The 13,131-nt window shown below is 41.5% G+C and overlaps 1 protein-coding gene across 1 annotated transcript in view; it reads right to left on the bottom strand.

The window, feature by feature from the left end:
• The window catches only part of LOC309793400 (RAD52 motif-containing protein 1-like), a gene marked incomplete at both ends in the record, with an annotated part of 118,702 nt that overhangs the window by 1,658 nt on the left and 103,913 nt on the right, over positions 1-13,131 (bottom strand). Inside the window, 4 exons of the mRNA XM_082603871.1 lie at positions 324-409; positions 2,060-2,158; positions 3,116-3,284; positions 3,661-3,783. Coding sequence (XP_082459997.1) covers positions 324-409; positions 2,060-2,158; positions 3,116-3,284; positions 3,661-3,783 — 477 coding nt within the window. The remainder of the gene's footprint in view (positions 1-323; positions 410-2,059; positions 2,159-3,115; positions 3,285-3,660; positions 3,784-13,131) is intronic.

Below are 13,131 nucleotides of genomic sequence, written 5' to 3'. Positions count from 1 at the left end.
TACTTTGTTCCCAAATCCCTGCAATTCTATTTGAGGGGAGTTCTAAAGGGCCTGTGTCTTCTCCTGTGTCCACAACTGTAGACGTACACTGATGGCCCTCAATCCTGCTCTCCAAACTTCAAATAACGGGCCAGAGACAAGGCTCGGGACTTGGGAAAGTACTAGAAATTCCCTGCCTCAAAAGCAGTTTCAGAGTTTCACATTTTCCTAAGGAAGACAGAGCTGAGTAGACATGCCAAAGTCTTCCAAATCCTGCTGCTTGTTTTGAATTATGGCTACACTGGCTGTGTACCCCTTGAGTTTGTATCTCCACATACACATACTTGAATTAAATCCTGTAGTTCCTCTTTGGTTCTAGCATCTGTGACCTCTTCACAGAGTCTATATGCCACGGCTGTTTTACCAATTTCTGAGATAAAGTTAACAAGGATCAATTCAGAAGTTTTCTTGCTCTAAAACTTCCTGTATACAATGGTAGCACCCAATAATTAGACATTCTTTTGATTTCTAAAAGCAGAAAATAAGAGCATTTTCCTAGAAGTTCCCTCATCTGACACTCCAGTTTTTATCATAATTAGTTGTGAAAAAATATATAAGAAGTATCAACTTTGGTTCAAAAACCTTTATGATCTTAGAAATAAGAACTAAGGAATAATGACATAGAAATTAAAAGCTGTGGAAACAAAAATGTTCAATCACAATACAATGAAATAGGAAGGCATTAGGTGGGGGTCAAAATGAGTTCAAACCTGGAGAGGTACCACTGGACTATAATAGATACTTCATATTAGAAGCAAGGCAAGTGCCTACTCCTTGGGACTAAACTTCTACCAGATACAATGAACAAAGCTTTGGAGACAGAGACAGAGAGAGACAGCATTTGAACACTCTACTGGCAGAAACTAGCCCATGTAACTTTTGGACAATACAGCTTTCCTCAAGGCAAGCTAGAGCCACCAGGCTTTTTGGTCTAAGGAGTTTGGAGTACATATAAGGAATACCTTGGCATATTAGGGACAAACAACCCAGAGATTTAGTTTCGTTCTTAAAGGTTGTTACCCAGAGTTGACAGCTGATGGAGATTCTGCCTGATGACCAGGGAAGTCAAACTTCACTGGAAGGACTGCCCAGGCTGGAAGGCCAAGACCAATCCAGGGTCAACTCTTACAAGCAAATAAGGTCTCTGACAACTTTGCTCGGATTTTCTCTAAGCCTGCAGGGCTGTGAAGCAGGGGAGCAATTCTGTTCCGGGAATCTACTCATCATAAAGTTTCCTTTGGGCACAGCCTGTGACATTCTCACTGCTGTATAACTCGATAGGGAACACAATCAACACTATTCAATAGCATGACCACTTTCAAGGCTCACAAAGACGTAGCCAATTATTATATAAGAATCATATTCACCCAATATATCAGAAATGAAAACTGAAATTAAACTGATTTCAAAAACATCATCTGATAAACTCTTCAACAAGAAAAAAACGATAATAATAATAGTCAATATATTTTCTCTGCTTACTATGTTTCAGGCATAGTTCTAAGCTTTTTACATTCATCATCTCATTTACTCTTACAATAGCCTCCATTAGGTGATAAGCTGTATTACTAGTCCTATTTGCAGATAAAGAAATTGCAGCTTAGAGATATTAAATACCTTCCAATGCCTCTGGCTAGAAAAGCCTAACATTGCAACAACAACGACAACAACAAAATCTAAGAGACGAAGTTAGGACTCAAACGCAGGTGCCCAAGGCTTATCATCACTGCACTATTCTGGAAGATAAGCAAGCAATTGGGGAAGAACGGGATCAAACGCTTTCTGTAGGAACTGTGGCAAGTCACTCTACATCTAAACACTGGGGACAATAATATTTGCTGTCATTTTTCTCATAAATGCCACAAAGAACAAATTTAAGACTGCTGCTGTGAAAGCACCTGGTGAATGAAAGAATATGTAATGTTTTCGCTAACCATTATTTTCATCCAATTAACTTTTCAAGTAACTTTACTTGCTCACTGAAACTGAAGTACTTCAAGGACAATCAAAAAGGTCTTACCTAAAGCCACAATCAGCAGTTTCTGGAATGCATCTGTCATAGCCTTCTGAATAGCAAGCTTCTGGGTTACCTTCCTTTCCATAAGGAATGATAATGACCCTAAATCCAACCAAAACAGATGAATTTAAAATGCCTGTCTGAATAACTGATTTCTAGGTTATGTGTGTAAAACTAAAAATGCATCTGTGATTCTTAGATCATTATCTTAGTGATTAAGGGCAGGCACAACACTGGGGTACGGGTGAATGTCTCTGTTGTAGGTATACCCTGGCATGGCACATTTTGACTGCTCAGATCTATTCTGGAGGTTCCTAAAACACTCGATGGGAAATGGAAACCAAGAACGTGCACAAGTCTCATACTACTCACAGATTTCAAATGGACAAGCTGAGGCTGCACTGCTACAGACCCTGCTCTCCTGTGCGTAAAGGGCTGGATTCATACAGTGACATAGATTTGGCGGTAGTGCAGATGATCTGGCCTCTCCTCAACCATCACCCACTCAGGTGGATGGTGGAGCCTCCTCCACTCCATTCGCTAACAGCTCTGCCTCTGAGTTAAAACCCTAAGCCCAAGTGCCATGGATTCTAGGAAAAAACTCAGTACCAATCGGAATCCCCTTTCTAGGGATCTACATTAACTTTTTCTGCTCAGGCCCTTCTATAGGAGGCAAAGGACTGAATATTTACACAAGAGTTTATTTCAATCTTTAGACAATGATTTTCTTGGGATAACTGAAGGCCAGAAGACATCTGTATTTGAAGGAATATTTTAGCACATAACAAATTATTAACAACAACCACAACAAAAACTAACTAATTTTCCTTCCTCCTAAGCTTCTTGGCAGGCGGTCAGTTCTCAAATTCTAAAGTTTAAGGTGCTGTCAGGTATTGCCTAAGATAAAAACCTATATTGTCAGGCAGAAAAAATCTGCCCAGGGCTTTAGTGGCTTAGAAAAGCGATGATGTGTCTGAAAAGGTGAGTTTCAGAAAGAAAGGAAAAAAGAGAAATCCCACTCCCTCACCTCCCCACACACAAACATACTGGAAAACAGACCTTCCTCCAACTTATGCAAAGGATCCTCAGCCATGACAACTCCGGGACTCCTGCACTCATGGGAGGGCAACACCACCTCTAAAGCACAGAAGAACTTCAGGCTTTGCTTCTGAATTCGTGTCACAATAGCTTCATTTTCCCTTTCTTCAAGGTTAGAAAGATCCTGAAGCTGTTAGGATTATGAATTAAAGGCTAGACTTCAAAATATCCTGTTGTTAGAAATAAAAACGAAACTCCAGCAATCCCAGGTAATAGTTTAGGTATGCAATAGCTTCAAAATCAAGTTGGGACTTGCAAATGAATGACTAGATATGGACAACTATTTTTTATCATATACCATACAAATACTGGCGAAAATTATGGACACCGCCATCCAAGTCATTGAGATTATCACTAATTCTAGGTGGCAGGCCAATGCTCACATACTTCCATGTGGAAGGCTCTCACATCTCCTCCCCATAGCCCTGTTCTATTCTTCTCTCTAAAGTCTAGGAGTTCAATGTTGAAAGGAGTCTGGTGAGTCAAAGAAAATCTACAGACTTCACCTTGATGATCCTTTTTGACCACCCATTGAAACCAAAGTAGTGATTTGCCAATTCTTGGCATCTGGAGCTGTTTAGGGCCAGCGTATTATGTTGAACCGCCTTATGTCTGGTGCCAAGACGAACCTAAAGACATAAAAGTCCTAAAAATATCACAATCCTACATAGAGACTTGTTTTGGATATACCTGAGATTTATCAATACCAATTTCCTAGAGTGGTTGTGAAGATTAAGTAGGACATTTTAAGCAATGAGCTCACAGTCAGCCCTAAATAAATGTTATTTATTATTTTTAAGTCAGTACTTTTCTGCATCATTTCCAGGGCCCCTGATTAACCGGAAGGTTCCCTGACCTCTGGTGGTGAAAGTGATGATGAAAACAACCAAGGAAGCCCAGCAGAAGCCTATCATGGGGCTGGGGGTAAGCAAAGGAAGTGAACTGTTTTACTCGTCTCATCCTGTAGCTCCTGCTTGACAATATGACCTGAAGAGGAGGTAAGATGGACCTGCCACTGAATCAGGACCTTAATCTGTAGCACCCCCTCCCCAAGTTACTAACCCCTGTTAGAAGAGGGAATACCTATACCTCTATAAATGTAAATAAAGCAACCAAAAGAAGTAGGGGTTCATCTGCATGAACAAGCTTCTTGGAGAGTGCAAATATTGCCAGTCTTAACTCTCTAAATAACTTACATATTACTGTGGATTTTTTACATCACTAGTTCTTTCTTAAATATCTATTTCCACTTTGAACAGGGTGTAGTATATAAATATAGTCATAAAAATTCAAATAATACAAAGAAAGTCAAAGCATTGTTAATTCTTTATTGATTGGTTTGTGCATCTTCCTCTGTCACTAGTTTATGAGCTCCTTAAGTGCTTGAAGGAACCATATATTATTCTTTCCTTGTTACCAGAAGCAAGCATAGATCTTGGCATATAATAGAGGAGTGATGGTCTGTTGACTGAGTGAATGAACGAGTACATAAGAAAATGAAGTTACTTTCTCCAACTGAAGCTGCCTGCTGGGAAGGAGAAATGAAGACTAATTTTTAAATGTTGAGTGTCGCATGAGAGGCTAGGCCCTGTACGGTGGGCCATAATGGAGCTGTCCTGGACAATTAGGAAGCTTCAGAAGGGCTCTGAGCCCCTGGTAGTAGAGACAGTTGACATCTGGGATAACCTTGCCACAGTTCTTGCTGGCAAACATTTCCCTTCGTGCTACTGAGAAAAACTCAGATACATTAGGCCTTTCCTTCATTTTATTTTAAGATGTTATTCACTTTTCTGTATTTATAAAAATACAGGGGGAAAAAGATAAGAATTATGTATACCTGCCAATGAATAAAGGAACACATAATTGGAACTTCCCTGCTGGTGCAGTGGTTCAGACTCTGTGCTCCCAATGCAGGGAGCCCGGGTTCGATCCCTGGTCAGGGAACTAGGTCTCACATGCATGCTGCAACTAAGAGTTCACATGCCACAGTTCAGGAACCTGCGAGCCGCAACTAAAGGAGCCTGCCTGCTGCAACTGGGGAGCCCTTGAGCCGCAACTAAGGAGCCAACCTGCTGCAACTAAGACCCGGTGCAACCAAATAAATAAATAATTAAAATTTACAAAGAACACATAATTAAAGGAGGTAACAATATAGGGGGTGTGGGTAGTAAACTAAGGCTCGGCATTAACAAAAGAAATATAGGGCTTCCCTGGTGGCACGGTGTTTGAGAGTCCGCCTGCCGATGAAGGGGACACGGGTTTGTGTCCCGGTTCAGGAAGATCCCACATGCCGCAGAGTGGCTGGGCCCATGAGCCATGGCTGCTGTGCCTGCGCGTCCGGAGTCTGTGCTGCGCAACGGGAGAGGCCACAACAGTGAGAGGCCCGCGTACCACACACACACACAAAAAAAACCAGAAGGTGCAAAACTGTTTCCTATCCCAGACTCCTATCTTCCGTCTTACAATACTGTAACTGACACTTCAGAGAATCAAAGTCCACACCGTGTAGGATTTTTCCCACCAGTACAAAACACTGGCTCAAGGGCAAGTTCGAACTGGCTATTAATTCAGTTCAGCAAACATTTCCTGAGGCCAGGCCCTGTGTTAGCAGCACTAAACGCAAAGAGGAAGCATGCCATCACTGCTTTCAAGAAACTCAGACTCTAGCAAGACAGGCAAAGCACAAATGAAAAATAGCAAGAAATACCTTCCATCTGCCGAAAGGCATGAGCTGCCCTCAAAAGAAGAACACAAGTTCACTGTGCAGAGATGATAGGGAGAGCACAGGGGAGTTTATCAGAGAGAATGCACAAGAAGTCACCAAGACAAGAAAAAGCACATGATACACTCCAGGTGTGTCAGAGAAAGAGGGAAAGGAGCTAAGAATGCCCTCCAGTGCCACAGGAAGTGAGGGCTTTATTCCATAGCAATGGAGCATGATGGGAGGTGTTTAAATAAAGGAGGAACCTATCGGGCAGTGCAGTGGTTGGGACTCCGCGCTTCCTCCACGGCGGAAAGGGGCGGGGAGAGGGTTTGATCCCTAGTCGGGGAACTAAGATCCCGCAGGCGGCATGGTGTGGTCAAAAAAAAAAAAAAAAAAAAAAGAAGGAACCTATCATGTAGAAGTCCTGTGAACAACTGGTGATAAGCAGGCATTGCCATTAATAACAGACCACTAAGCAGTCCAAGTAATAGAGATTGAGAATTCAAGCGCAGCCTCTCCTGAGCTATACCACTCATAATGCAGGGAGCAGCAATCCTGGGCAAAGAAGACCTAAGATCCTCTGACCTGACAGTCACAACATTGCTCCGGCGGACCACGCTTGCAGACCTCCCACCACCATCTCTGTTGGTTCCGAGACTGCTCTTCTTGCCTCTTCCCACCCTCGCTCACTCTCCCCACTTTCTACCTCACCAAACGGCCCCAAGGTACAGGTCTCCTCCATCCTTCCAAAGCTCAATTTATGCCACTTCGCTTTTACGAAAGACCCACGTTAGCGCCTGTTTTCCCAACCAAAAGAAATCCAAAGAGGTATCTATTTTCACAAAAAAGGGGGGAAAATGAGAACAGTGCCCGGCACGTGTTGTGCAGCAGCCCGTACAGAGGCAATTCGCACTGTGCGCTGCAAAAGCGGGTGCAAGGGGCACCACCCAGCTCCTTCCTGGGAACCACACTCAGCACCTCAGCATCAAGCCACCATAGCTTTGAACTGTCACTGAGCTTCCGTACTTTAGCTCAATTTATTTTGTGCATCCGTTAGCAAGATGTGTCCTATGGTCACTGCTTCTTCGCTTTACGCCACTTCGGCTTATGAAAGGTTTCATGGGAACGCTCTGCTTTCAGTCATTGGGGGAAACCCATACTTATTGTCCTCCCGCCTCCCTCCAGCCTACGCATCCACTCTCGGCCTGGCCTTTCCAGCTTTGAAAAGACAACCTGGCTCCGCCCTCCACCGCCTATATACTGCAGTGAAAGATGAGGGGAGAAGCTGACAGGCAGACAAAAGGCAGCAGCAGTGAGTGAGGCCTGACGACAGACAACGGAAGAGTTCCAGGCCCCTTCAACTTTAGAGATGTTTGGTATAATAAAAAATGTAGAAACACCTAAGGGATGGGATGAGAAAGAGCTCAAAATGGACTTCAGTATTTGTTAGCATTTGTTAAATATGGGTGGTACATACACGGGGTACAATGTAAGATTCTCCACTTTTCTCAGTATGAAATTTTTAATTAAAAATATACCAAAACACGGTTTTAAAAATTACAAGATATTTAAAATGTTTATACATTTGACAAGTTAATACAACACAAAAAATGAAATCTAATTGTGTAATTCACAAGGTAATCCAACAAATATTTAGAGTATTGTATCCTCAGGCATTACATGGCCTCCCTTTAAACTTCCTCAGCTCTCCCTCAGTGGGCTATAATTCCCAGTTTACTTTAAGGGAACTTCAATATTTAAGTTATGGTTGCTGTTTATGTCCCTTATACAAACATGCATTCATTTGGGGAAATCAATTATCAAACAAACATCAAAAGTAATCATTTCTACATTACTAATGTGACTTTGCCCGTTAAGAGATCAGAATGGCATTACAAGGTCATCAGTCACTTATTCTATAGGCCAGAGTTGATGCTATTGACATTTTGGGCTGAACAATTCTTTGTTGCGGAAGGCTGTCCTGTGCTTCATAAATGTTTCAGCAGCATCCTGGCCTCTGACCACTAGGTGCCAGGAGCACGTCTCCTGACTTACGACAACTAAAGATGTCTGTCTCCAGACATCAGCAAATGTCCCCTGGGGGGCAAAATCATTCCTGGTTGACACCTACTGATCTAAACAAGCATAGCGTGTTTGCTTGCCAAATAACAGCAACAGAAGATGGATAAATCCATGGATTCCAAAGGTCCTAGAATTAGCAAATCTTCTCTATAAAACTCCTAGCCCACATCTAGAAAATATTACAAAAAGAAGCAAAATGAAAAGAAAAACTAACAACACATGAGCTAAAATCTTTACTAGGGACAGAACACAGCATAGTGATCCAAAGCACAGGCTTGGAGCCAGAGGACTTACATTCAGAACTCACCAGCTGTCACTCACCAACTGTGTCACTCACCAGCTGTGTGACCTGGAGCAAATGACTTAGCCTCAAGTATCTCAACTTGCTCACCTCTAAAATGGCAAGGAGACAACTAATACCTACCTCCTATGGTTATTTATTTTCTCTTAAGAATTAAGCGAAATAATACGTGTAAAGTGCTTAAAAGAATGCCTGGCATACAGTGAGTGCTCAGTAAGTGTTAGCTATTGTTATTTCACTAAAATTCCATATTTTCAATTTATACAAAGTGGAAATCACTTTACAGATTTCAACATACAACACTCTATTTTTAGAAAATAAAATATCATGCTATGTAACTACTTTATCTACTTGACAGAGGAATTATTTTCACCCATTTTCACCATCTCGGTAAAATAATAATGGTTATGATTATGCAATCATAAGAATGATTATGCTCTCCAATAGCCATTGGAGAAACAAGTGTACTTGTACATCACTGACAAACACAAGCTAACCCCTAAAACTGGCTCTGAGGGGAGATCACAAAGCCTACCATCAACATTAATCACCAAACATATTAGCCAGGGATATCTCAATAAAAGTAACACAGAAGTAGAGATTAGGGACAGAATTACTAACTCCGGGAGCTATGGGGGGAAGTGACTTAATTTCAAGAGTTAATGTCTCTGATATGTAGGCTCAGGTGCCCACCTCAGCACTGGATATGAAGATGCCTACCACAATTAATCAGGTCCCAACAGTTCATTTCTAACTGCGGTCTCCCTGAACCTCACTGCGGGTACTTCTGTAGCGTAGCTCTCCATACAAGGCAGGTCTCTGGTAACTGCCTTCTCTGGTTCTTCAGAAAACAGCATGACCTGGCTACACATACTCCTGAAGAAGTTCAAGCGTCTTCTTGAAAAACATAAAATAGAAACTGCCAGCCGAAGTCAAAGTGAGACAATGTCTCAAGCCACACTAAAATGGACTATAAAAAATACAGAGATCTAGAAACTACCTCTAAACGACGCCAGCACCAGACACACCTCACCATGTAGCCAACACTCTTGGCCGGGATACACGGATACACCCATGTCTACAGCATGCAACCCTGCCATGTAGCGGACAGACACTGACCAAGCTGGGTCTTGTACAGCCTCTGCCACGGGGACAGAAAGGCCCGGAGAAGGGCGCTGAGTCGCTTAAAGCCACCAGTGTGGGAAGAAGCACCACGTCCACCCATTGAGAAGGCCACCCCTATTTGCCTTGACTCTTTCTCTTCCTGTTAAACATTATCCGACTTTCACCAAAAGAATACACAACACTAACTTTCTGCAAACTCCTGCCCCTGTGGGGAACGGCATTCCTGGAGACAAAAAAGCTGGAATCAGTAACCAAGGTTCTAATTCAAATCCGGTCTAATTCAAATCCATTAACCCCTGTGATCCGTTGCCGATCTACAAAAAGAGCCTAACAGCACATTAGTCGTTTGACCAGCCAGCGTCCAGCCCTTTTTCTGGTAATAAAAGCCCACAAATTCCCTCAGAGTAGGTACCTCTCCCCGCCTCTCAGTCAGCGTGGCTCCGGTGGGCTCGACTCCGCCAAAGAGCCACGGGTGACACGTGACCAGAACTGGCCAATCCCAGTCTCACAGCCTCAAACAGCGATTGGCTCCAGGTCAGACATGTGACCCCATAAGAGCCAATGAGACATCATGAGACTTTTGCTGAGGCTTCTGGGAAAGAGACAGGCGCTCTTTCCGGCTGAATCTAAACGCTGACAGGCTACAGGGTGTGAATATGCTACAGCCAAGTTTCTAACATACAGTTCCGACAACTGAAGTCCATACAGGAAAAGGCAGAGTTGACTCGTGGGGAGAACCTGAGTCCTGATGACTTTACTTGAGCCCTGAATCCAGCTAGCTGTGCCTGACTTTGCAGTTAGGTGAGCCTAACTCAAATTTCTTTCCAGCTTAAGCCAATTTAGGTTGATATTTCAGGCAGCTGAAGCGAACTGATGTATACGTGTATATCTGATTAGTACCTCACAGGATGTGAAAAATGGAATGAACTGATAGCTGGCTTGTAAAACAGTGTATATATACATGATTATTAGAAACACTGGTCACAGGTATTGATTAATAATAACAAGTGCAAAGAGAAAAAAGTGGGCATGGGAGAGAAATGACTTAGTGTGATATGTGGTTATTCTGACTCTTGAAAATATTCCAAAACATTTGTTTAAACAATTTTATCATAAAGCTATTTCAGCAATAAGAATAAGAATAATAACAAGAGCCATTTGCTGAATGCTTCCTGCGGGCCAGAGGCCGTTGAAATGACTATATTATGTAATCTGCTTGAGTCCTCATAAAGACCTTACAAGGTGGATGTTATTATTATCATTCCCACTAACAGACAAGGAAACTGAAGCACAGACAAGTTAAGTTACTCACCCACAGTTACACTGTAAATAAAAGGCAGGATTCAAATGCAGACATTCTGATGCAGCTCGTGCTTTTAGCCATGACACTGAATCTGAACCTACACTCAGAGTTCTAATGCTGTTCCAGTGAAGCAGAAACTCAAACTCAGGCACTCCCCAAAGCATCAAATGGGAATGTAATATACCACTCTTTTAACCCTGGAAGAGTCTTAAGGACTAATTCCTACATAGTTCTGCATTATGAAAGTATACATATTTAACCACATTAGTGATCATCATTTTTTTAAAAAGTGTGAAAACCCTCACAAACCTCAACCAATTGCATCCTTTGGTTAAACAAAAGTCCTAGATGTTCCCAAGACTAAGAGGTATATTAATTAGTACTACCTTTCCAGAAAATAACATTTGCACCTTCCACAAAGTCAACTTTATGAGGACATTCCCATCACTAAGTTACTTTTCACCACTTTTATAGAACAGAAACTTGTTTTAAAATCTACCCATCTTAGTATAATATAAAAAAGAAAACAATTTATGACTGGACTATCTCAAAATTAAACCTTTTTCCTCTTTGAAAGACACTATTATGTTAGAAGGATACGAAGCCAAGCTAAAGACTGAGAAAAAACCAACGGCAAATCACATACCTGAAAAAGGATTTGCATCCAAATATATAAAGAATTCTCAAAACTCAACAGTAAGAAAACAACCCAATTAAAAGCTAGGCAAAAGATTTCAATGGCGCTCCACCAAGAGGATCTAATGATGGCAAATAAGCACATGAAAAGATGTCCAATGGCATTAGTCATCAGAGAAATGCAAATTAAAACCATGATAAGATACTACCACATACCTATTAGAATGGCTAAATTAAAATCACTGATAGTGTCAGTGATGTGGAATAGGTGGAATTCTCGTACATTGCTAGTGGGAGAGTATAAAATGGTACAGACACTCTGGAAAAAGGGTTGACAGTTTCTTATAAAGTTAAAAATATACTCACTATACCATCCAGCAATCCCCTCTCCCCAGAGACAGCTACCCTAGAGATAGAGAAATGAAAACTATGTTTGCACAAAAGTCTGTACACAAATGTTTACAGCAGCTCTATTCCTAAATGTTAAAAATTGGAAACAACGCAAATGTCCTTTACTGAGTGACAATGGAAAACTACTGAGTAATAAAAAGGAATAAACTTTCAATACATGCAATAACTTAGATGAATCTCAAAGACAGAGTAAAAGAACCCAGTCTCAAAAGCTTACATGTATGATTCCATGTATAGGACATTCTCAAAAAGACAAAACTATAGGGATGGAGAAAAGGTCAGTGGTTGCAGAGGTTATAGGATGGGGACAGTTAACTATAAAAGGATAGCATCAGGGAATTCTGGGGGGTGATAATATTATTCTGTATTCTGATTGTAGTGATGGTTGCACAAACTACACGTGTTAAATTAACAGGATAAAAGAAAAAAGTTAGTTTTACTGTATGATAATTTTAAGAATAAAATTTTAAAATTATGTTTAAATATGAATCTCAATGTCACAATGGACACGGTTTTTAAAAACTGGAAAGAAATAAAGAAGGATAAGTTTGTTAATAAAAGGTAAACCTGGGCTTCCCTGGTGGCGCAGTGGTTGAGAGTCTGCCTGCCGATGGTGGGGGACACGGGTTCGAGACCTGGAATGGGAGGATCCCACATGCCACGGGGCAACTGGGCCCGTGAGCCACAACTACTGAGCATGCGCATCTAGAGCCTGTGCTCCGCAACAAGAGGGGCCACGGCAGTGAGAGGCCCACGCACCATGATGAGGAGTGGCCCCCGCTCGCCACAACTAGAGAAGGCCCTTGCACAGAAACGAAGACCCAACACAGACAAAAATAAATAAAAAATAAATAAAAATAAATACATTGAAAAGGAGAACCTATACATTTCCCTTTCTGCAAATGTAGGTTTTCGAGGCAAGAGTAGAGCCTCAGAAAGAATGTCTGCAAACAGAACAATCACTAGTTCACTAAGTACAAAATGTAGGATACTTTTGAAGAATCCCATCACAGCTGGATAATTGGTCCAGGACCAAAAGTAAATACTGGAAGAAAAATGAAATCAACAGTGTTCCACAGAGGTGGTAGGCAGACTGGCCTGGACTAAGACATGTTCAGTAATAGATAATAAGGGTGCTGATTTGTAAGCATCATTCTCGTCCCACTGTGGACTTCCTTCTGCGACAGTATAAGGATACCACCAGATCATCTTGAAATCAAGTCATGAAATGTACTTTTATGTTTTTAAAAATCCATTCTTGTCCTTAAATTAACTTTTCTTATTAGTTTAGTCATGGTCCTCTATTACTTCTAAAACATTAAATCTTATTTGATTAGAGACAGACTTCAAAAAATAAAAATAAACTGTGATCAAATAGCAGGAACAAAGAGTAGTAACTAAAATTTCTTCAATCT

Source organism: Mesoplodon mirus (genome assembly GCF_964341445.2).
Source record: "Mesoplodon mirus genome assembly, chromosome: 18".
NCBI classification, from domain to species: domain Eukaryota; kingdom Metazoa; phylum Chordata; class Mammalia; order Artiodactyla; family Ziphiidae; genus Mesoplodon; species Mesoplodon mirus.
The sequence above is the reverse complement of the archived record's forward strand: the minus strand, read 5'-3'. Positions and strand labels throughout refer to the sequence as shown.